General features: G+C 45.5%; 1 protein-coding gene across 1 annotated transcript in view; it reads right to left on the bottom strand.

Moving 5' to 3' along the window:
* GLB1L2 (galactosidase beta 1 like 2) overlaps window positions 1–25,006 on the bottom strand; it is a 49,633-nt gene that overhangs the window by 11,427 nt on the left and 13,200 nt on the right. Inside the window, exons 2-12 of the mRNA XM_075073607.1 lie at window positions 24,298–24,495; window positions 22,814–22,882; window positions 20,891–20,986; window positions 17,624–17,732; window positions 17,051–17,143; window positions 13,706–13,787; window positions 9,331–9,395; window positions 4,830–4,914; window positions 2,586–2,723; window positions 1,150–1,230; window positions 442–548 (exon numbers count right to left, since the gene is read on the bottom strand). Coding sequence (XP_074929708.1) covers window positions 442–548; window positions 1,150–1,230; window positions 2,586–2,723; window positions 4,830–4,914; window positions 9,331–9,395; window positions 13,706–13,787; window positions 17,051–17,143; window positions 17,624–17,732; window positions 20,891–20,986; window positions 22,814–22,882; window positions 24,298–24,407 — 1,035 coding nt within the window. The 5' untranslated portion in view covers window positions 24,408–24,495. The remainder of the gene's footprint in view (window positions 1–441; window positions 549–1,149; window positions 1,231–2,585; window positions 2,724–4,829; window positions 4,915–9,330; window positions 9,396–13,705; window positions 13,788–17,050; window positions 17,144–17,623; window positions 17,733–20,890; window positions 20,987–22,813; window positions 22,883–24,297; window positions 24,496–25,006) is intronic.

Genomic DNA, 25,006 nt, shown 5'->3' with positions numbered 1-25,006 from the left:
CAGGGGGAAGGAGCTGCAATGAGTGTGGAGTGCAATACCAAGCATCTCTCAAACCAAATCCCAGCAGCCCCACATCTTTCTTCGTGGTAAATAAATGGGAGTCCCATACAGCAGATTAGGCTGAGGTCTTTCTGATAAGACCTTAAAACACAGGTCCTCTCTCTGACATGAACGATCATGTAGTAATTTAGAGACAAATGGATCTAGTATCCTTGGGCAAAACGTGCCCTCTTCTCCCCATTCTTGTGCAGCATGTGGTATATAAACAGGTTGACTTCCTCCACCCCAGAGGTAGCTGCCTTTCACTGTGGCTATATATACAAAGTTTGTGAAGCACCTGAGGTCCTTCAGAATAAGATTATATTATTTCATAGTGCAATGTGGTTCTTTGCATCATCCCATCCTCTTGGCACATTCTCCAGCTCCAAAGACAGTACCTACCTCTACAATAGATGGCAGCACCTCCCACAGAGAGACATACTGCGGCAGCAGGACTGCGCCATATGATGCTTTGGCTGTGATCATAGGAGGAGGCGGCAGAGGCTGCCCTGCAATGCAGAAACAAGACAGGTGTTATATTTCAGTTCTGCTAAACAGATGCTACAGAAGGCGTCAGGGGGGTTTAAGGGCACTCCCTGATTCTACCTCTAGACCACAGCTCTGCCTGTGGAAATGTCCTTAATCAACCTCCCTATGGGATCAAACAGAGCACTGTGTCCGCCTCAAAGAGACCTCAAGCAAAGCTGAAGGCTGGGCCAGGGCTGGTGTATTTATTCAGCAGTGAGAGCCACCTATCCAACTTCAGAGAGAACAGAATGCAAACAGGATCTGTACAACACAAGCACCTCCCCAGATCTGCATTTGTTTTAAGTTTGCTGGCGTGACATTTCCCCTGCATGCAGAGATTGTTAAATGCATGCATCCTTCCTGCTGCTGGGAAGTCAGCTGAAAAGCCATTTCTGTAACAAGCTCTACATCCTTGGGCCTCCTACGCTTCAGAAAATGCTTCCAAATAATCAGCGGGAGATATCTGTGTGGGGAGCAGCAGGGATCCAGCAGAGACCCTTGGTGGCCAATTTTAAAGTTTCTCTGGTACAGTACAGGCCAGCATTTAAGGGGTAGAGAAGCGGCTCTGAGGTTTATCACCGCCTATGATCTTGGTGAAGAGTTGACGGAGTTTGAAGAACTTGGACGTGTAGTCTCCAGCCTCTGTCAGCACGGCGTCGTAGTCTGGAAAACAAGCACGCACCTGTTATAGAGCATCGTCAGCTTTAAGAAAGTACTCATATAAAGCACAGCAAGAGGTCAGAGCCAAACGGGTAATGTGTTTATCTCATGCCTTGTGGACATTAAGGAAATCTGCACTGGTTGATTAACTACACAAGTTCCTTAATGCAGACAGGCCTGAGACATTGTCCCATTGTGTGGAGAGAGAGTTACTTAACAGTAAAGGGATTCTGAAAATGGGCATAAAATAAAAGTAAAGAGAAACAGCTTGAACTCACACCTATTCCTGGTATAATAAACATGCATGGTCAAATTCTGCCCCCCACATTCACTTCTACAATGCCCTACTGAAGTCAAGGGCAACAGTGCATGAAAGTTTGAGGACACAACAGGGCTCTTAACCAATACCTTTCCTCTCCCATCCTTTTTCCCATTATGCTTTATGGGTTTTCCCCTGCCTCATACAACTGACAGACAAATAAAACACTGTCTTAACTGTTAGTACAAGCCAAAGAGGAGGTGAAGAAATATGGATGCATGTTAAATGCTTATGTTTCAGGTATGAAATCTCTCCACTTGTTGCAATCAGAGGTTCAAATCACAGCAAGCTCAGGTCAGCCCTTCTTCCATGGAACACAAAATACATTGAGAATAGTGCCACGTGGTAAATGGACAGAGGTTCTATCTGCCTTGCATGGACCCAGACACCTTTCCATATGAGCACAGATTTGTCATAGTATCCCATGCTAACATTTCCTCTTTTCCCTCACTACTGTTCTGTGGTTGCTGCTCTCCTTCCCAGTGTCGGCTGCACATACCAAGGGTCCCATTTTGCATCTGCATTTAACTCTATGTAGGATAAAGGCAATAGTTTTGGTGAGGACTTTTGGGATTAAAATTGCTGTAAGACACTATTCAAATTGTTAAAAGTCAAAGCCAAACAACCAACTATTTTGATGTCAGAGGTCTCAGGTGGTCTTTCCTTAATCATTAATTGAAAGAGAGGAGAGACCCTATACAGAAAACAGCACCACTTGATGTTAACTATATCTCTTCATCTACCCAGTGGTTTCTGACTCAATTCATAGTGAAGGTTCCCCCAAATACTGGAATAGGACTAGAAATATGGACTGTTAAAAGAAACCCTTTGTCACAGTCACACCATCTTCCCAGATGAGCCAAGATCAGGGTCTTCTCTCGTGTTTGGGTGATGGTATTGTGTTCAAGGTCTGTCCTCAGAGACAGCACCTAGGTCCTTCAAGGAAGTGATGGGGTTAGAGCTTCCCATCAGCTGTAGCTGGCTCAAAGGCTGCAGGATTGCAATGGGAACGCAAGCGAGGCACTGAATGAAAACTCACCATAACTCGTGACATCTGGCTTGTATTCATCACTATCCAGAGCACCATTCATGAAGCCAAAGTTGGTGCCCCCATGGAACATGTAGAGATTGATGGATGCTCCTGTTTTGAGGACTTCTGCTACAGAACTCACCATATCTGAAAAGGAAGGAAAACTCCCAATAAGGGCTCCGAGCCATCACAAATCAAGAAGCTAATATAACAGAGTATGGACCGAACATGCCAACAATTCAAGAATCACAAATTGAGCATTTTGTTTACAATCACCCTCCTCTCCCAATGCTTCATGAGCCCAATTCAAGACTGGAGTAACTCCAGTCACTTACAACTACACCTCTATCATGATCTAACATGACCTGATATAACACAAATTCGCATATAACTTAGTAAACTAGCACTGAGGGGCGGGGGGGAGAAGGGGCTGTGTGCTCCAGCAGATCAAAGCAATTTCGATATAATGCCGTTAGATTTTTTGGCTCCTGAGGACAGCGTTATATCGAGGTAGAGGTACCGTCTATAAGGCAGCCTTTCCACTTGAAATGTTCTGCAGGAATCATTCATACACACCCTGTCGAGAGAGCCTGCATTCCCAACTCGGGCACAGCTTTCATTGACTTCAGTGGGAATTCTGCCTAGGCAAGGACCTTCATCAACTATACAGATTATAGAGTTACACAGAGAATTGCACAGGGAGGAGACAGGTTATTTTAAATGCATTATGTCATGACCACATTATTTAAATCTTGCTCATTAACATACGAACTGAAATGGCACACGACACTTTTGGAAGTACTAGGTTTGCATGAGGTTTATGTTGACCATATCACCCACAAAAGGTAAAATAATCTTGCTGGGGTGAAAAGAAATCTTTTTACTGAGCATATAATGTAATGACAGAGCTATCACTAAAGCCTCATGTCATTTTTACTACTGCTGCAGCATACATATGCAGAATAGAGTCGCTTAGAAATTTCAAATTTGCACAAGATAGGGATGAAGCAGCTAAGGCACTGGGCTAGGAGTCAAGAGATCTGTGTTCTATTCCCAAATCTGCCACAGACTCTCTTTCTGTGACCTAGGCTGTCATTTTGTCTTTGTGCCTCAGTTCCCCATCTGTAAAATGGGGCTAATACTATTTCCCTATCCACATGGGTGTTGGAACAATACATTCATTAATGATAGTGAGGCACTCAGATTCTGTGGTGATAGGAGCCACATAAAAATGTTAGATCACTAGAAAAAAAACCATTTGACTCCCGTTAATTTTAAGGGACGTTGTGGTGTTAAGTACCATACAACACTGAACATTTAGGCAAGATGGTCTATAGGTGGCCACTTTCACTAGTCCAGTATCAATTATTTTTTTCCCCAAGCAACAATACTGAGCTTATTCTCAAACACCTTTCATCTTGGGATCTCAGATTGCTTTACAGGCCTGCTCCAATGCACACTGAAGTAATGGAGAATCTCCCACTGATTTCAGTGGGCAATGATCTGTCCCTATGACGATCCACACCCTGAAAAGGTAGGGAGGTAGGAAACAGTGGAGAAGGTGAAATAAAACTCAGGAGTCCTTTCTAAAATCCTCAGAATGACTATCCATCTTTCCTTTCCCTTCCACCTTATCTCTAACACCAATTTAAAAAGTCTTGTACAATCCACATAGCTATCAGTTCTTCATCATATTCATTAGCCTTTATGTTGTACCCACATCACCTACTCTTTGTTGGTCTCTTCAGACTGTAAATTCTTTAGGGAAGAGACTGTCTCTTTTCTCTGCTTGTACAGCCTCTAGCACAATGGGTGGTTGTGACCAAATTGAGGTCTTTTGGACACTGCCATAACAAAGATCGACTGCTAACGTCAATGTTTAAATCTAGATTAGCTGTTTTTCTGAAAGATCTGCTCCAGGAATTCTTTTGGGGCAGGTCTCTGGCCTGTGTTATACAGGAGGGCACACTAGATGATCACAGTGGTCCTTTTTGGCCTTGGAATCTGTGCAACTACTCCTTGCACTAGCTTGTTGATATGCTAATCTGACATTGACAGGGATAAAAAAGCCAAAAAAAGCCACAGCTATGTGTGAATCCACTACAGAGCTTATAAATTTACAGGCACTTGCTCAGAGCTAGGGGCATCACTGGATAGGAACTTAATGGAGACAACATTACTGTGCCACGTTTCTTGACAGCAGTTTACATTGCAATAAATCCTAAGTGTGTGATGATAATATATGGTGCTCACCATCTGCGTCAAAGATATTATGAGGGCCGCCCCAGCTATCAAACCATCCAGTCCAATACTCCATCACCATCTTCGGCTTATTTTGCTGTTATAAAAACAAAAGACAGAATTACATAGATGGGGTGGTATAGTGATCCAATGCTCACTCTTGTTTTCCAGAGGCCTATCATCTGAGTGCTGTTGGAGGAAAAGGCCCTTTAGAGGGTTTCTTCCCAAGCTGACAGAAAAGATCTAGAGATAAAACTCTGGACAAGCAAGACACAGGAACACCTAGGACAGATGGGCAAAGCACAGCCTGCAGCATATACAGTCTCCTACGATTATACCACCAGAAGGGAAACACAAAGCAATGCAAACGAACAGGTGACACCAAATGGTTCCACATATCAAGGCTTTGAGCAACTGGAGCAAAAAACAAGCCAACTGCCCTGGTATAGTTTCTGCTAGAAATTCACATTTATAAACGTCTACTTATCAGCCACGCCACTGCAGTTTACGAGTTTGCAGGTGTGCTGTAGCCAATGCTTGCCAAGGTGGGAACAGCAGACCTTAGCGACTTAATGCCTTTTTAATGCTGCATACGGTGATGGCAGGAAAGCATTAGCTTTTGCAGGAATTAGGTCTTCATTAAAAAGCAATTTCTTCTCATTTGTCATGGCTTGCCAGCTCCTTTACCTCCTGTGGAATTCCGCTTGGCCCCATCACACCAGACAGCATCACGTGTGATCAGACTTGTCCACACTCCCCATTCAGGATGTTTACTTCTAGTCAAGGCAATTTCACCTTGTGTTTGATGGGTGGGGGTTATCTGATGTTATGTAAAAGTAGCATTAAAGAAAATCATGTCCCCTTAGGAGAATACAATTGTGGGTACCTGTAATGTTCTAATTGCTCCAGGTTCAGAGCAGATCTTGATAAAATACAGTATCAATCAGTTTCAGACAAAACAGTCAAACAGGGCATTTAATCAGTGCCTGGAATAGAGACCATATCAAGGACAAACACCAATGATTCAGACTCCCTAGGAACACGCACGGTCAGCCCTCCAACCCCTATAATTAACTAGTACTGCAGAGGGAGTGCTGTTCTCCAAGGGTCACGCTGTACCTTGTGATCAGCAATGACTATGAGGTTGGTGAAGAACATGCTAGTTCTTGCTCCAGTGCCAGCTCAACATGGCAAAGCCAATTACAGCAGAACATCTCTAGCCCGTTGGTCATAAAGTCAGGTTAAAATGGCTGGATTTGCCCTGCAATTTCCAAGAATGTGCAGTTCCAATTAGGTTCCAAGCTGGAAAACAGGGAGATGAGAGAACAGACAGGCAACAGCCCAGGGACACAAAGCAATTCTGCAAATCTTTCCAGGCTGGCATTTAGGGGAAGAAGGGAAGGTGGTGATGGAGGCAGCGGCAAGTGTGTGCAATCAAAGAGGAGATTGTCATCATTTAAAAAATAAAACTTGGTCCCATTTCACTGCTGCGGCATCTCACAACCAGGCTAAAATCTGAGCAAAGTGCTCATTCACCAATTCCCCAGCCCTTTACATCTCGGACAGTGCAGGGCATCTGGGTGAAACACTAGACTGGAGTGGTCCTCTGCAAATGAGCAGTATTAAATATAACGCCATGCAGGAAGTGTTGCTGGGATGGGAGGGGGTGCCCTGGGACAAGATCCTGTACAAGGTGCTGTCATTAAGCGAATATGTAGGCATATCTGCACGGAGACAGAATCTTATTGAGTCAAACTACCTGCTTATCAGTTTTGGACCTGGATACCTAAGTCTTTAGAGAGAAAAGACTGTTAAAGTGGTGAATCACTCCAGGTGAGGGTAGGAGGGTAGGAACTCCTACTGTTTGCTTGACACAGACTCAAGACATCACCTCCACCGCCCCACTATATCAGTTACAAAAGGACAAAGTACAGTACATAATGGATTAATCCAGTGCTTGGTGTCCTTTGCTTACATTTGATTTGGGTCAGAAATCTAATACAGTTCACCACCTTAGCTTATCCATAAATCTGGCATTACAGGCTTATGAGAGGCTCAGGCTTGGAATGGAGGTGTGAGGGCTGCAGATAAGGACTGAAATGCACTGGCAAAGGTGGATGAGACTCTGTACTGCAACAGCAGGTGGAGAGGGCATTGCAGGTGAAGACTGGAATTTGCTGGCAAAGCTGTATAGCAGCTAAGATTGAGATAGCAGGGAAGTAGTGAGGTAGGATCGCAAAGCTAGAATAATAGAGGAGAGAGTAAACAGCGGCTACACATACCAGGCACAATCCATTCATGGAGTCCATTCTATAAACTCTATAATCCAGATCCCCTTTTCAATTGCCAGAACTTGCTGTTGAAAGGCACCTAAATAGAGAACCTGGTTTTCAAGCTTGAGGCACTAAATTAGGGAGTCCAGTTCTCAAACTGACAAGCAGGAACATTTAGGAACATGCCTAGATGGCTGGTGGAGCCCTTCAACTATGGAAACATGCATGCAAACTTCCCACTGAAGCTGCTGTAATGAGCTGCCATGTTGAATTTGCTTTATCAGAGGAGACTGAAACCTCTCTTACTGTGCAGGGGCTGCAGCGCAGCACAGCCTGATTGGCAGCTCACTGGCCCCTCAATGATTATATACTTCTGAAAAGATGTTGCTCAGCCTGACCTGCATGGCTTGGTTGGCTATGCACAAGACTTATTTGTATCCTGATCTCGACATGGCTGTGACTGTGTGTGAACCAAGCAGTTGGCAAACAGAAGGAGCCTTCACTTTGCTTTGTGAGTTCACTTGATTTATGAAATACTTAGTCCACCCCCCAAAAAATTTTATACACAGGGAATTTAAACTTGAAAGTTACTCTTAATCGCTCAGATATTTAGTACAAGTCCAAAGAACCTTCTCATCACCTCCCCATTAACAAACACTTGAGGGGATTAGATTGCTGGCTTTTTGAGATAGCTGGCTACAATTAACCGTTACAGGACAGTAGAGAAGGTATTTCAGGACAGGAACAGACCAATGCCCAGGCTTCTGTGGGTCAGGCAGAACAGCACAATCCTCTTTAAAAAAAACCCCACAAGTATCAAGCTATCTCCACTTGTGTAAAGAGCCCTCAAGCTGCAGGTAATAAGGTCTCCAGTTCCAAGATCCAGTGGCACCTGCACATTAATACTCAGAAGCAGAGAGAACACGGAGAATAGGAATGCTGCCAAAGCAGTCAGGCTCAACTCCCTGCTGCCAAAGTGAAATTATTCTGGCCTCTCTTCAGTGGATCAATAGCTGTGTATGTCATGGAACAATGGAATCTCAGATGAGGGGAGTCAGATCAGGACCTGGAAATAGGAAATCTGCTCACAGATCCCAAGGGCTCCACCAGCAGAACACTTCAGAATGCCATCCCCCCTCCCCACGAGTAAGCAAGAGGCACTCGGTTACGGCTGTGAAGGACTCGCTTGCCAGAAAGGCTGCTGTGGAGTCCTGCCTTCTCCTGCCAAAACTTGTTCACTTAAATTGTTTAATCCATCACTCAATATTAGAAAAAGGAATTACCAGACGTTCAAATCTGTTAAGCACTAAAAAGGACAGAAACACAGACCTCATGCTGCAAATTCAATCCAGGCAGGGGGGATAATTTAATCGCATGTCGCTGGTGGCTTTGTGATGTAGCACGTCTATCGGGGACATCTCAGCATCTTGCTTTTCCACCACACATTCCCACCATGCCATTTCCTCGAGATGCAGCTGGACTAGTGCCCCGCTATCCCAACACCATATAATTTAACAACAGGGAAGGCGGGGGGCTGGCTGTTGAACACCCAACTCATATCTAAATCTGCATTTTGCAAATAGCCTGTACCTTTTTATACAGTGCTACACACGTTTTTCATAATCTCAGTAACCTGGAGGTTGGCTGTGTCCCCTTCAGGGTTGCAATGACTGAGGTGTGCTCCTGAAAAGCTGTGGGCTTCTGTCCTGAACATCTAATCCCTGGGAGGCTGAAACTAAGCTCTTAAGAGTTCTCAAGCTCCCAGCTGCCCAATCCTCCAATTTCATGACTACTACGAAATTAGGATTCACCCATAATGGGCTGAACCAGAATCTTAGATCCAAACATTGACCATCTTTGAGGCATCCAAAATTCAGAGCTTGATCTGCAGCCTGTCTCTCTCTCTGCATTATACCACAGCCAGGCCTCAGCTGTAGAAATTCTGATGCACACACTATCTCCCCACTTTCCCAAAGATAGATCCCAGGTTGTGAACACTAGCCAAGCTCCACAACCATATGGGAAAGCAAGCAGTAAGTGAGCACTGGGGTGCGGCCTCATTAAGATCCCATCCAACTTCCACTGAAATTAGTGGGAAACTTTTCATTGACTTCAAAGGGATTTAGCCCTAAGGGAAGGGGAGCCTGAAGCATCCACCACAAAAGCAAGGTATCAGTGTTTGGATGACACTGTTTCAATGATAAGAATAGGCTGAACAAAGGCAATTCTTCGCATCTTACCTGTACTGTGTCCAGAAAGTTCAGGAAGCTGTAATCCATCTTCTGAAAGTTAACAGTGGCCAAAGCTGTTGAAAAAGAAGAGTCTTCGCTAGTGCTGATAGGCAATCAATTCCCTCAACTGATGGAACTTTTCCACATACCAGGACAGGCATCAACCCATCACCAAGTCAGAGGTAAAATAAGCCAATTACTGAATCATTAACACAACACTCTGCAGCACAGCTGGGTGCTCCTTGGAGATCTCCAATCCAAGTCCTGACCTCCCATGAAGCTTCTCAGCTTCTGGAATTCAACAAACAGTGGAATAACTGCAGGCCACATTTCTAGCTCTGAATATTCACACAGAGATACAAGCAAGAAATAACAGCAGCCCACCTCATGGGTATCCCAGGGCTTAATTAGCATTCGTAAAGCACTTGGAGATCCTTGGATGAAAGGCACCACAAAGGAAAACTGTTATTATTAGAAATCATATCTGCAGGCAATTCTGATCTCCCAGGCTTTCGCTGCAGGATACTCTATTCTTGGCAGAGGCTTACAGCTTAATGGTTCTGTGGGGGGTAGGTGAACAAGAGCAGAGATTGAGAAATCACAATCTGGATGAGCTGGATAGATCTCCCAATTAAAGTCTACATCTCAGCAGGGAGACACACCAGTGTTTTACTGGAAACAAGCCGACAGGTAGATAGATGATGCTCATTGGATGCTGGGTGAAAGGCACTGCAAAGTCCAGGAGAACCAGGGTACCTGGCCCCTTGACAGCTCTTTGAAACAGTATACACCTCTGCTCAGTAACCAGTATTCTTCAACCCAGCAGGGGCTGTGGTGTGAAGGACCTAACTCTTCCCTTGCCCTTGCCTGACATTTAAGACACTCCATTCCAAGAGCTCTGCGATGTAAGGAGCAGTGGTACAGGTAGTGTTAATACAGAAGTACATTATTCCACAATAATCTAAAGAGAGAGCTGGCATCAGCTCCAGCCCCTCTTCTGTCAAGCACAACAATTCAAACAGAATATTTACAAGAGCCAGAGCCAGCATTTCACCATTTTTACCTTGATTTTCACAGATTTCTGTAACCAATGGTACAGATGAGTAAGTCAATTCTTTTGCAAGAACAAAACACAAGTTTACTGCTGGTGGAACGCACTGGTTGACAGCCCTGGAGACAAGGTGCCTAGTATTGCTTTCAGTGCAAATCAAGAACTCCACTGAAACTGGTGGGAGAACAAAATCAAGGCCAAAGCCTCAGATCAGGTAAAGCCTGGGCAGCAGCAGGGTAAGCTTTACACACATCCCATCCCAATGCACGTCAGTCCTGACCTGGAGGGACCAGGAGTTTGGATTCCGTGGCCCATTTAGCCCTTAGGTTCACTGTCAAGACTGCCAACAAGGTTGCCAATTAGTGCAGAGTGTGATGGTAGTTTACATGGGAAGAGGCCACCCGTCCACTAGGAATTAGCAATATATTGCTGAGCTGCTATCAAAAACTCTGGGAAGCGACAGAGCTAATCCAGATATAAAGGTGAGCTAGCTAAGTAGGTTCTCTGGAAGCTCTCCTTCCCTGTCCAAAGCACCTCCCATCTTCAGGGAGTACAGGAGGCAGCTTTTGCTAGGATGGCCAACAACAGCCATCCACGGCCCCGTGTCTACCACCTTGGTGGAAATTGTAATAGATAATCTGCACAGCGATGCAAAGCCTGCTTCCAGGACCATGCCTGATGAACTGGGGTGGATGCTGGGGATTGGTATTTGGGAGATACTTTACCCTATTCCAGCCTGTGGAGAAGTACTGAAGCTTTGCCACGCCAGCCTCAGGGTTTAAGGAGCCTCTGCAGCTCTTGCACCTCCTTCCTTAGCCCAGGTCGATAGCTGATGGATCCATACAGACAGCGAGCTACAGGCTTCGATGCTACCCCCAGAGAGCTGCAGCACATGGCATATGCTGTGTCCATGGGAGTGAAGGGGATGCACACCACGAGAAGCTTTGCTCCCACCACTGCACTGATTCTGCCGCCAGCAGGGCGCTTTACAGTCACAGAGTAGGAGCTAGGAGAGAACTACCAGACTGGCTATGACACCCTGGGGCAGATGCCCTTCCACAATGGATATTCTTCTCCGCAAGGCACTGTCAGCCACCAGCATGAATGGGAATCATGCACACATTTTAAAAGGAAACCAAGCCTCCACTGACTTGAAGAGTGAACCAGGCCTCAGGACCATGGCTTTATATTCCTTTCCAACCTCATGCCAGCAGTTTCTCCTCTCATCTTTCTGCCTTTTTCTACAGCAGATTCTTATTACCTTCCCTTTTGTGCTTTCAGCCACCTTGCTGCTGCTGCTGCAGCATCACTTGAAGCCCTAGTTATTCCGCGTTCCTGATTACTTGACATGTTGACTGTAATGAGCAGATTGTTATGACATCTAAAAGGCGAATCGGTATCAAAGCCCTCTCATCACACAGCCCTCTGGAAAAGACAACTCCGCACAAGAGAGCGCTCCAAGGCAGTAAACATTCCCAGGGAAGGCAAGGAGTGCTAAAAAGGGGATTTCCACCCCCCAGCCCTTCCAAGTGCTGAGCTCACTGGCAGGGAGAGAGTGACCCTGTGTGGACAAAGCTGGAAACTGCTGTAGCTGAAAGGAAAACTGGAACAGGCTACAGTAAGTTGGGGTGCAACTCTACAAGCTTCAGAGTTACACCAAGAATGAATTCCCGCTGCCTCCTTATATAATTATTTAAAATGTAAGAGCAAAGATCACTTATTTTGTGATCTCCATGTGCTTCTCTCTGGACTGATCAGCAGCATTTGTGCCCAAAGCTATGATTTAGCCACGGCTATTTTTAGTAAAAGTCACGGACAGGTCACTGGCAATAAACAAAAAGTCATGGCCCGTGACCTGGCCATGACTTTTACTAAAAATACCCCTGACTAAATGGTAGTTGCTGAGTGTAGGCGGGGTGCTCCAGCAACACTACTGGGAGTGAGTTGGGGTAGCTCCAGCACATCACCGCTGCTGGGCGGGGGAGCGGTCTGGGACCTTGCTGCTGCCATTCTGGGGGTGGAGAGATGGCCAGAGCCTTGCCGCTGCTCTTGGACAGCGGCCAGGACTAGCTGCCTGAGCAGCTGCTGGTGTGGCTGGCACCAGGCCGTCCCAGCTGTTAAGGGAGCCCTGGGGTCAGCCACACCTGCTGCTGCAGAAGTCACGGAGGGCCTGGAAAGTCATGGAGTCCATGACCTCAGTGAAAGACTCGCTGCCTTATTTGTGACTAACATAGCCCTGGGACCTGCAAACCATTACACAGGAGAGTAGTCATTACCCAGGTGGGTAGCCCTGCTGAAGTGAGTAAAGGCTAGCTGCAGGATCAGGCATGGAAAAAGCAACATCTCAATATGGTGCTGTACACAACACAATCAAATGCAGAACACAGAATCAGAGCTCATGCACTTGGGTTTCTACATGGCTAGGTGCTAAACTGGGTTTCTAGGAGTTATTTTCAGGGAGATTGTAGCTCGTTAGGAGGATTGATTTGTGATGTGATTTATACCACAAAAGTCAACTTGTCCCTCCCGACTCCTCTTCGCACCCCAAAAGTTCCACGCTCTAGGGACAAGCACACAGACGCCACTGTAACCCATGGCTAGCCAGTCTGCTCCTCCACAAACTATTTTCAACCCTTTCAGAATGGGAAATTTCAGTCTCCCATTTTAGCCTTTAATGAGGCCTTCTGACTTGTAACCTGAAATCCAAAATCCTAACAAAAGGTGATGGCACTTTTAGTAATTATTAGGGTATCTAGTGCTTACGTGCAGGCATTTTTAATGTGTTAAACTGAAATAAATAACTAGGGTAGTATTTTTAGCATCAACCGCAATTTCAGCCTCTTTGCTCAACACCTCTTGATATCTCATCTCTTACATCTTCCAAAGAACTCTAATGGAAGTTGCAGATGCCTCTCACCAAACAGGATGAGGTAGCTATATATGGTTAAACCTTATTATATCCAAGCTGTTCATCCCTATCAGCCCTCCACTCCTCCACATGGTCTGGAAAGTGCTATATAGCTCTCAGTGCTTCAACGGGTTGTATAGCCATGGTGCAACTCTGCTGCCATCCATATCCCAGTCACACACTGAAAAGGAAACTGCACTAAGCTCTTTGGGACTCCCTTTTCGCTGTGCTTGTACAACATCTAGCACAATGGGGCCCGAGTCCTTGACTTGTGCTCCTACGAGCTAACGCAACACAAAAATAAATAAATAATAAAGAGGTACCTAAGGAAATGCACCTCCCCTCATTTAAGGAATCAATCTTTTCCACCATCCCAACGAGTAGCTTTAACTTTCCCCCTTGAAAAGCACTGCAATGCCACATACCTCCTTCCACGTAGCCAGAGGACAGTCCATCCCTGTTGTCAGAAGTCATTAACAGTTCCACAATCCCTCGGTCTAACAGGGCCTAAATCAAACAAAAAATCATTGTGCTGGGACCTGAATGTAACATTTCACCAGCACACTAAGGAAGTACAGTTCAGTATCATCTTTCTTTGGGGTGGAGGGAGGAAGATAGGGGACAGACCTCTTACCCGGATGCTTCTAAACTATTTTTCATCCATCCATTGAAAGTAATGGAGGAAGTTTCATCTGGGGCCACAGCTGTGCACTTCACAATAAAGCACTGTGCTACTTTCTGGCCAAAATGGGCTATGTAAATATCAAACCACATCTTATTCCTGTTTTCACTGAAGTTAATGGCAAAATCTCAATTCATTTCAATGTGAGCAGGCCCCTTCCCTTTGACGTGCTGTCAAACTTTACTACCAGAAGAAAAGTGGTTGAAATATACATATTTTTAAGCTACCACAGCCCCCTATTCTGCCTCCCTTCATTTTTGTCCCACTGAGATTCTTTATTTGACTGGATTGGCCCTCCCAAATTTCAGGATTACGTATCCCCGTTGGGCAATATGTTGAACATATCTGTAATTCCGCTGCTTCCAACTCCAAGGGGAATATAGGGGAAGGAGAAAGAATAGTCTGCCTTCCTACCATTTAATATAGAAGACCAGGTTGGGTTAGCAGAATCACCAAGTAATGGACACAGCTCTCACTCATTTCTGGGCAAACGTCATAGGTAACTATGCCAAGGGAATCCCTGAATGGTGACTTCTCTTAGTTCTCCATTCTACTTTTACCACATAGTAAAACAGGGATAAATACATATCAGTCTGAACCAGTTACCTGCAAGGATTCATTAGCTAATGTATGTAAAGCACTTACACGATGAACATTTACATATTGCACAAAGGAATGTTGCATTAAATCAGTGTTATGACTGAGAATTTAAAGAGACAACATTTCAGAGATACATTGGCCTGGTTCCAGTTTCTTTGCCAATCTCTGTTCATCATTATACTGCATTCGCTATCATGTTTAGATCTTAATGGACACTTGTAGTTGGGCAGAATACAGTTACTGTGGGAATTTTGGAATTTCTCTCACTTGCACCTATTTAATATTCCTAGAATGCTGCATTAATGTTACGTTTGTATTTATTCATTTATTTTACTTGGATGTAAGTAAAAAAAACAGTGAGTCACTGCACATTGAAATGCATTACAGGATTTTCGGGTGCAACAGGAAAACCAGGATTAGAAACAGAGTCAAAGGCAGGCACAGGTGTATGCATTCAGATAATCACAGCAGCAGTATGCTCATGTACCTTGAGGAAGGTGGCTGCTGGTACAGGAGGTCATGACAAGGACACACAAGGGTAAAGGCAGCACCTGACAGGGTGCGATGGGGAGTGGGAACTTAAGCAGCTTTTTTGTTTTTTAATTTAAATGTGAATTTTACGATGACTGCACCATGTTAACAACAAACACAAGTCAGTCTAGAGTCACAGATGGGCAAAAGAAGGTGAAGTAACCAGCTCATCACATTCAAAACCCAGGGGCCAAGCTAGGAACAGAACCTAGGAGTCTCTCTGCACCAACCCTATACCACACTCTCATCCAAAGGCAAGAGCAGAACCCTGGGAGTCCTGATTTCCTAGTCCCTCCCCTTTAACCACTAGACAATGCAGCCTCAGACAGCAGGTGCCACACATAATACCAGACCAAAAGGAAATAGACTTGAAAAATTCTATTCAGTCACTCGTCTGGAGCATGTAATTTGTTTTGACAGGCGAGTGAAATATCTCTAGCTCTTTCATCGTCATAATCATAATGGTAAAGGTGAGCAAGCAGACTTTACACCTGTGCTGGTAAATTGTCAAGGCTGATCTTAGAGCAATGCAATAGTGCCATCTCCATGCCAGAGTGTTATAGGACCCAAACAGCCATTTACTTACATGCTCATCACTTGATATAAGAAGTGGCAGCGTGAACTAGACAGACTTTTTAAAATGGCTCTCATATGCTTTGTTCAGGCTAGAAATCAACCTTCTAACCTGTTAACTAGGACATGGCATATTTAACCTCCAAGGAGATGAAGATTGAGTTAACGCAGGAAGGGAATAATTCACAGAGGATTAGGAACCTCGCCACGTGACTCCTTCAGTTGAATACTTGCAAGCTAGTTGTGAGGAATAAGATGTCCTGAGCCAGAACTAATCCAGTTAACTCTCCCACTGGCTTCAAGCACAAGGGTGCTGAAATACGTGCAAGGTTAAAGCAGGAGCTGTCAATGCCACGGCAGAAAAGCAGGTGACACTGAGTTTATGGTGCAAACCTGGGCCTGTAAATACAATACTCTAGGGAGCGGGGTCTTACGGGCAAAAAGGGCACTGTGCCACCTGTTTGAAGCCAAAGGATGTGTGCGAGGTGGTCTTCATCCACCCCATCCAAGATCTTAATAGTTACTCTGAATCTTACACATTTGAAGCACAAGCATTTGAAAACAGAACACCATCCCCATAATACACACACGCACACACACACACAGAGCAGGACACTGAGCAAGTAACTTCCCTCTTACACATAACAGGATTTTCAGATTCTCACAGAAAGATGACCCTCTGAACTGTAAAGTGACCCCAGTTAATTGTCTGCATTGCCATGGGTATCGTGCCAGCAGCACAGGTAAGCAAGTCAGCATGGCTCATATTTGATCCACCAGGATGACACAGCTTCCTCAAGTCTACACCAGCTCTTTGCCACCAGCTCAGAAGCCCAGACTGGGGCATAGTATCTGCTTGATGAGGATGAGGGAGGCCTTAATCAAATTAGCCTGCCTGGCCAATGCTGAGCTCCAGATTACAGAGGTTTAGGAGGAGGCTTGTCTGGCTCACAGAAATCTCTCTCCCAGGGAAGGCACTGGATCTGGCATGCCTCAGAACCACCACAAAACTGCTTCTGATCTGGAGAATGGGAATGAGCACTGCCAGGGGACAGCCTTGCCCAGGGCCAGGTAGGTATCCCTGTGTTTCTGGGAAGGGCTCATGAAGTGCAACAGTCAGCATACATGGGCTCTTGTCTGCACTGAAGGGGTTAAACATGATCTCTTTCCCCACCCGAATCCCCATCGAGATACAGGGTGGATCACTTCACCTGCTACAGGGACATGGGTATTGGAGGTTAGCTGGATTAGACACTGACCCTGCTGAGGTTCTCCCGGTGTGCTCAGGTGTCAGCAGAGGTTTGTAGGAGTGCAGGAAAGGAGGACGCTAAAGAGCAGGCTCAGGAGGTGCCTGTCACAGGGGAGAGTGGAGTGCCAACATTACCATTTTAATGTAGGTCAGGTACTGAGGGTCTTTGGCGTAGGAACCATATTCATTCTCCACCTGCACTGCGATGATGGGGCCCCCTTTCTTGTACTGTAAGAAGAGAGGGGAGAAGCTGATCACCAGGTTCACGATTTCTAACCCAGCTGAAACTGGAGTTATACCAGCCCTGGGCTCAAGAAATGAATGTCTGTGAGGAGGAGAGGGGACACTCACTTCAGCAGTTAAGGCGGTCCCTTCCAAGCTAGGGAAAACCTGTACGTCGCTGCTGTGGGGCGGGGGGAGGAGGAGGAGGAGGGTGGAGAAGAAGAGAGTAATCTAATGGGAGCGTCATCCTACTGCACACCGTACTCCTCCAGAGAACTCAGTAAAAGATGAGCTAGGATTGTCCCCCAGCCCCCACTTGAAAGCAACTCACTAGATCTGTGAGACTACCATGGCCAGCTGCAGTCTAGACTGGTTCATAAGGTGGAGTCAGCACATTTGCCTGTTATCCTGTTGCCACTGCATGAATGGTCTCTAATGCTTACAGCAGCCAAGTCCTGAAAAGAGAGGGTGATGCATCTTACTTGCCTGAAGAGGGACCACTCTGGTCATCAAGTGATCAAAATAGGCATCCACAGCCTCTGTGAAGCCTTTGTAGGTTGTTCTCAGTTGCATTTCTGGGTCTTGGAGTAGCCAGCTAGGAGAGAATAGAAGGAGAGTCCTGGAGTAACCAGAAACTGTTCAGCAGCAGCAGCGGGAATCGACTGGGGACCAACTTCTGCTCCAGCCTGCATGCATTACTGCCACTTGCTTACAAGTCACAGAGTTCAGGCAAAAACAATTCCCATTTTTAGGTCATTTAGCTCAGAAACAGCTCCATCCTGCAAGGTACTGAGAGCTTCTTGAGAGACGTTGAGCTCCCAGCGAGCTAGATGGGAGCTGAAGGTACTCTACATCTCTCTGAGAGCACACAGCAGTATCAGACTCTAAGCTAGATACACTTAGGACATAATCATGGCCTGTACTTTTATCCAGTGCACTCACACAAAGATGTACACAGACATTAGTGATTTTGTCCTGGATTCACATTAACTGTAGCATCCAACATGGAGTTCAATGACTCATTAAATGACACATTGTAAAGTTTGCTTTATTCTCTCTCTATTTTGATCAGAGAGTGAGTTAAACAGTTTACAAGTCAAAAAGGCTTTTTCCTAGCAATAGTTCTGCAAAAGCATTTGGGATCTCAACGTCAAGCTGGATTATCTCTGTTTTAGATATCAGTCCCAAAAATAAAGATCCCGCACCAGAAGTTTAGACAGTGTGGATAATGAAAAAGAGGCAGAACAAAAGCCAGTTTGCTCTCTCTGCAGCGCTAACAGGAAAATGCTTGCTTCTACCATCGGTTCAGCAGCAATGACTGTAAGACATAGAAGGGGCAGATGTGCTGAATAATGACAGTCATTTTACATTTATATAGCATCTTTTATGGCAGGAGGGGCATGTCAGTTAAAATCCCTTCACCCATGACTGCAGGGTGGAGGAGATCCTGGAGGTGAACACAGCAGCTATTTAGCAGCAAAGAGGAACATTACACAGACATTTATGCCATGAATGACAAAGGAATCCCATGGGACATTTGAGCTTGTTTCATGTAAGAAAGAATCACTTTCCTGACCGTAATCCTATTAAGTATATTTACAATACAAACCTCCACTTACATTTGTTAACTAGTCTAAAACAAGATTCCGGATTCTAACTGTTCATCACCCCCTGTCAACCCTGTACTTTGGAATATGCACTTGGGAGACGCAGTCCCATTCCAGTTCACATGCATGATATCTCATGGGCTAAGCCCTATATCTCAGAAGATAAAGAGGTTTTTTGTTTTTGAGCTGGATCATTCTTGAGCTGCCGGGGTGGGAGGATATGCCCTTGACAGAAAGAGGTGGGGGTGAACTGTGAGAACAGCCTATGACCTCCATCATCTATAGTGGCAAGGAAGAGGAGTATTCTTGAGTTTTCTGCATTGTTATAACCAATGCTCCTTCATAAAAATACATCCTCAACCAAGCTTCCAACACCTCCAAATCACCACCCCAACACACAGCATCCTTTCAGCTGATCAGTCCCTTCACTTCTAATGCAGGGTTACAGGATTTAATTGGTTTGTTTGGGATAACAAAGGAACAATCAATGTGTATCCAAGTGCACTATACTGCAGAGCTATTACAATCCATCTAACCTCAGTAACTCTGCTCATTGCCTGCGCCTACAGGAGAAAGCCTGGGCTAATGGTAAGAGTAGGGATCTGAGAGTCAGAATTATTGGGTTCTACATCACACTCTGCAACTGTATGGCTCTGGCCAAGTCACAACCATGCTTTGCCTCAGTTTCCTGAACTGTAAAATGCAGATACTATTACTTACTTTATCAGGCAAAAGGGGTTCTATGACCACAAAATATGTTAAACAGTGACTTGGGATCAGCTAATAATGCTGTCATTTTTGACTAATATTATTTCTAACCAACTGCTTCCTGTTATCACAAGCAGCTGTGGCATCATGAGTGACGGTGAAAGGATGGGACAAGAGAGAATCTCTGTCAGACATTCACAATTTCAGAACTCTACTCTAATTTTGATTCCCCGGTGGCAGCACATCCTGCTGCCACCTGGGCCCCCAGGCTTGCACAAAACAGTTTGTTGCATGTTGTGGCAAAGTATTAAGGCAAAAGCCTCACACTGCTACAGAAGGATACCCCAGAGGCCTTAATCAAACTCAGTCTCCTGATAAGATTACGCTAATTGCATGAAATAGCCAAAACACACTGAATTCATTTTGTCTGAGAGTCGGGAGAGTGTGAGTTGCAGCAAAAGTGAGACGAGAAACGCAGGGAGATCATCCTAAAATTTCATCAGAGCCAAGGCTCCTCCACAGAGGTTAAAGCTCTGGTGAGCAAGACAAGGAAAGATAAACAAGTGGGACTGAATCTTGGCAGCTGTCCCATTGGGATTTGGTAACCAGGAGAGATACTCAGTGCTTACGGGTTAGATTTGACTCTCACAGGCTCTTACCATGACCAGGCTGCTGTAAACATGAGATTCCACTTATGCAGTGGCAGCCAGATAACTGGTAAATATGCTGATTCCACCTTATGAACCAGCCTGAGCTGCTGCTGGCCATGATAGCCTCACAGATCTAGAGAGCTGCTTGTAAGCGAAGGTTTTGTTGTGGGGGAAAAAGGTACTCAGGAGGACAAAGCTTTAGAAGAAGTTCTAATAGAGGGATGAGGGAACCATGAGACATTATTGCTCCCATCCACATCATGTGTGTGTCCCCACATGACTATTAAAATGAGCCCTGGGGTGAATGAATCCTTACATCAAGTTGCAAATATCAGTATCTACATTTTATAGACGGGGAAACAAGCATAAGGAAGGTAAATCTAAGTCACACAGTGAGACAGAGATAGAACATGGACTCCTAATGCCAAGTCTCTGCTCTAACCATTATACACAACAGCCTTTTTAAAAACAACAAACTGTTCATAGCAGAATTCTAATTCCAGGTCTACTGTCTATAATGCTCTGAAAGGACCAATGACTGAGTGGGAATCTTGCTGCTATGGGACATGACCATCTCCTTGGAATACACAGGCTGAAACATTTGATCATTTCCTAACATTATTTCTGAATCTCTGCAGGAAGCTGGGCTGCATGACCCGAAGAGCTTGTGTGTTCCTATGGTCTTACGAACGCAAAAATATACAGTGTCTCAAGTTAAGGGCTGAATGCCTAAGCATTTGAGTCAAACAAAAAACCCAAATCCATGTGACTACCATGCATACTCTTACCTGGGAAGACCACCAAGATCCCATTCAGAGCAGATATAGGGTCCTGGACGCAGAATCACCCACAATCCAACTTCAGCTGCCAACGTAAGGAAGGCCCTAAGAGATCCAGACAACATTAATTATTGTCTCACTAAAAAACCACCTGGTTTCTGTGGATTCCTAATGCACCCATGACCATGCTGTCTACGCAGCAAAGACAAAGGAAATAGTTTGCTGTAGCAACAATAAGAGGAGATTCCAAATCAGTGGGTTTCAAAGGCCTCAAAAAATTAGAGGGGTAGTGGGCGCAGAGCCTTAATGCAGTCACATGATTGGTAACAATACCATTATTCCATTTAACTGGCACTGCCCACCACCTGACTCCACACAGCAGAGAGCTTCTGACTTAACTGTGAAGGCAGACTGCCCAGAGAGTGAACTGAGCAACCTCTACCCAGGACAAATGTTTCACCACTTGACAGATGGCACCAAGCAAATCACCACTCTCCCCCAACTTCCCACTCACGGGAAAGTCAGTGTGGTGATGCTGAGAGTCAGTGGATGACCTTCACTGTTGCTGAGGACGGAAGGGGAAGGGTAAGAGTAAGACAGCATATGGGGAGAGGAGGGCTTTTGGAAGAACAGAGATTTATAATGGACCTGTTACATCTTAACAAGCATGCAGGTAAACCCCCAACACAAATGCAGAGTAACTACAAACTTTTTGTGGATGTTTTGCATAGCTGAGACTTTAGAAAATGCTGCTCCAACCTAGAAGTGTCTAGTAAGATACTATTACTTGGCACTTCTGTACCATCCCCATTTTACTGATGAGAAAGATGAGGCACAAAACAGACTGAGTGCTTTGCTCAAGGTCAAACAGAGTCAGTGGCAGAGTCAGTTCTCCCAACTCCTGATCACCTGTTCTAAACCACTAGGCTACACTGACGAGGTTACCCAAGATGCTATCTGGGCTGGGAACAGCTCCATGCTCAACAAAACAGTTGCTAAACATGGTTGCTGTAAGCAGGGTCCCAATAGACTTTGCCTCAATGATATGGTCAGGGAATACGTCAGAACCCTGTTATAGATGTTACCTGGAGCAAAACTTAGAAAGACCCCTGCATCCTTCTCCATGCTAGACAAGCAAACCAGCCTTGAAACCTGCCTGTGAAAGGAGTTCCTGACCACTATCCTTGACGCCAAAAACAGTGAGTGTGTCAAACCACAGTCTTCTAGCACAGTGGTCTCCAAAGTGAGATGCGCAAGGGGATCCTTGGGGGTGCGTGGCAGGAAGAGCAGTGCCAGAGCAGCGCTGCTCTTAACCCCCCACTCCCCCTTTGGCAGTTCGGCCAGGAGTCCGAGCAGCTTTTGTTTTTTTTCTCCCCTTCCTTGGCAGTTCGGCCAGGAGCAGGGTGTGCACGCTCAAAACTTTTTTTTACTGATGGGGTGCACTATCAAAAGAGTTTGGAGACCACTGTTCTAGCATTGTTTCCATTGCAGGCCTAGAAAGGAGGCACTGAACAAAGCAGAACTGCCTGATGTGGTGGTGACTGGAGAGGAGAGGGAAGGGGATAGCGATCTGAACATTTCTCTACGTGTCCCTATAAAACTATCTATGCAGCACATGCTTGCTATGTAAACACTTCTCTAGCAGTCAAGTTCATCCTTCCTTAACAGAAGCTGCATCCTAAAGTTATTGCTCAGGGAGAGGCAGCGAACCTACAACCCGACAGAATCAGGGATGTACTTTTATTCAAAGTAAAATCACATGCAAATCTAACATGCCACCTTGGGTGCAAACAAAGATTCAAACACACAAAGTTCGTTGTTCTTACTGTTGTACCTGCCCCCCGCCCCAACACCCTGCCCCCTACACTCAAACCAGTGATAGCAATAGAGTAAAAAACCAAAACAAACCCTCCTCATTATTGCACCACATACTCTAAATCCAGGTTTCCGCTGAAATCAAACTTCCCATTCGCTGCTTCGTGAAGGTTCCATGGCACATACCTGAGAACACAGAGTTAGAGTGAGGGACCGGGAATTCATACACTGAGCAGTGGGGCTAGGACTGTGGGCCCTTGCCCCCTTCCACAATACACTGCCTTCTTGTGTACACACAGTTCTAGCCAGAAATAGATTCAAACAAGCTTACAGCTATTTGTGCACCTGTGTAAAGGGGTGTATGTTGATGTTACTTCACACTGAGGAGCCTGCAGTTAGAGTAGGGTGAGGTTGTCTTTATACCCCACTTCTTACATTCTCCTGTTAGACGCTTTTCTTCCTACATTTCTTTCTTCCAGCCCTTCAGTATGTGAGTTACACCAGCTCAGATGCCCTTAGGCTCGTTGGATCAAGTTCAGAGGATCAGTAAGGAGGAAGGTCTGTTAAAGGTTGGTAAGAGAGTGGGAGTCTAAGTAATGAAGTGAAAAGGAGCCTAAGTTGCTGTGACTTGCACACTGAAGGGACAGTTTTAGACTCACCTTGGAATTTAGACTTTGGTGCCCAGGTATCTCTTCATTGCCACAGCTGAAGCAGTTTCCAAAGCACTGTCATGTCCACAGGCAGCTGCAGACCCTGGACCTGCCCTGCCACTGTGAAAGTGCTAAGTGACCAGTCACAACAGACTCCCTCAGAAATACCCGGAAAGCCAGGACTAACAGAGCAGGTTCTTGAGGTGTATTGTAAACCTTAGAGAAGGTCAGAGTCAGATTTGTGGACTGGCAGAACTGAAGGTGGTTAAGTAAGCAGAGGCCAAGTCAAGCAGGCCCTTGTTTGCTCCTTGTGCAGTATGCCCTTTGTGTTCTGTCCACAACACCCCCCAGGCTCCCAAAGACAACAGCTCAATCTGTCTGCTCCATGCATGATTGAGGGTATCAGTTTAAGAGGATGATTAAACAGGCCCAAACCCAGCATCAGCTCAAGACCCCACATTATATTGGCCTAGAGCAGTAGTTCTCAAACATGTGCTTACTGGTTCTCCATGGATAGCTCTTGCATCATTTAAGTACTAGCTCTTTTCCTTGTTTCCAGACACTCCTACAGACATCCAAGCCTGGAGGTGTGCAGAAGCAGCTAACAAGGAAGAGATATCTGGTTGATAGGGGCTGCTGCTACACAGCAGAAAGATTGGAACAAACAGGAGGTACCCTTGGGACTCAGAGCCACCAACAGTACTGGAGCTGGTAGCCATCAGCTAGAGAATGTTCAGGGGAGCATGGAATTAGCTAGCTGGATAGCATATTCAGGGGAAGGCTAATGACCTGCTGGCAGGAAAACATGTGAAGGGGAGCAGGGAAAGGATCCAATCTTTTTTTCATGATTTGAACAGAAGACACTTTTAGGACTTGCTCTAGTCAATGGCAAAATCCCCCCTAACTTAAATAGCCACTCTTCAGGACCCAGTTAGTGAAGATAGCACTTACGTGGTGAGGGTGTTCAAGCCACATGTCTTCATCTTAACCATGCGATCTCTCCAGTATTCCTTGGGGACTCGGAAATAGTGCATGGAGCCCCCAAAGATGCGGAAGGGCATGCCTTCAAGGCGGAACTCCGAATCCTCCGCCTGCAGGCCCAGTGTCCTGCCCCTCAGCTGCAGGGGGACCAGACTGCTCCAGTTAAACCTAGAATGGGAGGGAAACCACGTCAGCACCTGAACTCCTGCAGAGGACCTCCCAGGCGATGCAGCTCATTTCACCCCACCTAGCAGGGTCGACTCAGTCCTTAATCCTTCCCAAGTAAACTGTGCTCCATGCAGTTGTTAGCATGTGCATGTTTCACACAAACCCTTCAAAACCTGTTTGTCTTCTGTGGACATAAAAAGAGACCACGATCCTGTTGGGTAAGAATTTCAGCTTTCCCCTGGAGTCCTGGGCTAAGACTTCCCTTCTTGTATTAGCATTTTATGTGCACCTTGATTTCCTGGGCTCCATTCCAGATGTGGCTGCATTTCAACCATGCTGCATGTGTGTATAATGTGCAGAGTGCTTTGAAGTCATTTGGGAAAGAAGCCACGATGCAAACCTAAGTTATTAGCAGCTCTGGAGAAGAGCTGAGCTGTCTAAGCATACTTGCAAGAATTAGCATCCCTGATGCTGTGTATTTCAAATCATGGTTGGGTCCCTTTCCTGCTCA

Source organism: Chelonoidis abingdonii, chromosome 18 (assembly GCF_003597395.2).
Source record: "Chelonoidis abingdonii isolate Lonesome George chromosome 18, CheloAbing_2.0, whole genome shotgun sequence".
NCBI lineage: Eukaryota > Metazoa > Chordata > Testudines > Testudinidae > Chelonoidis > Chelonoidis abingdonii.
Note: the sequence above shows the minus strand (reverse complement) of the source record. Positions and strands in the feature narration are given on the sequence as shown.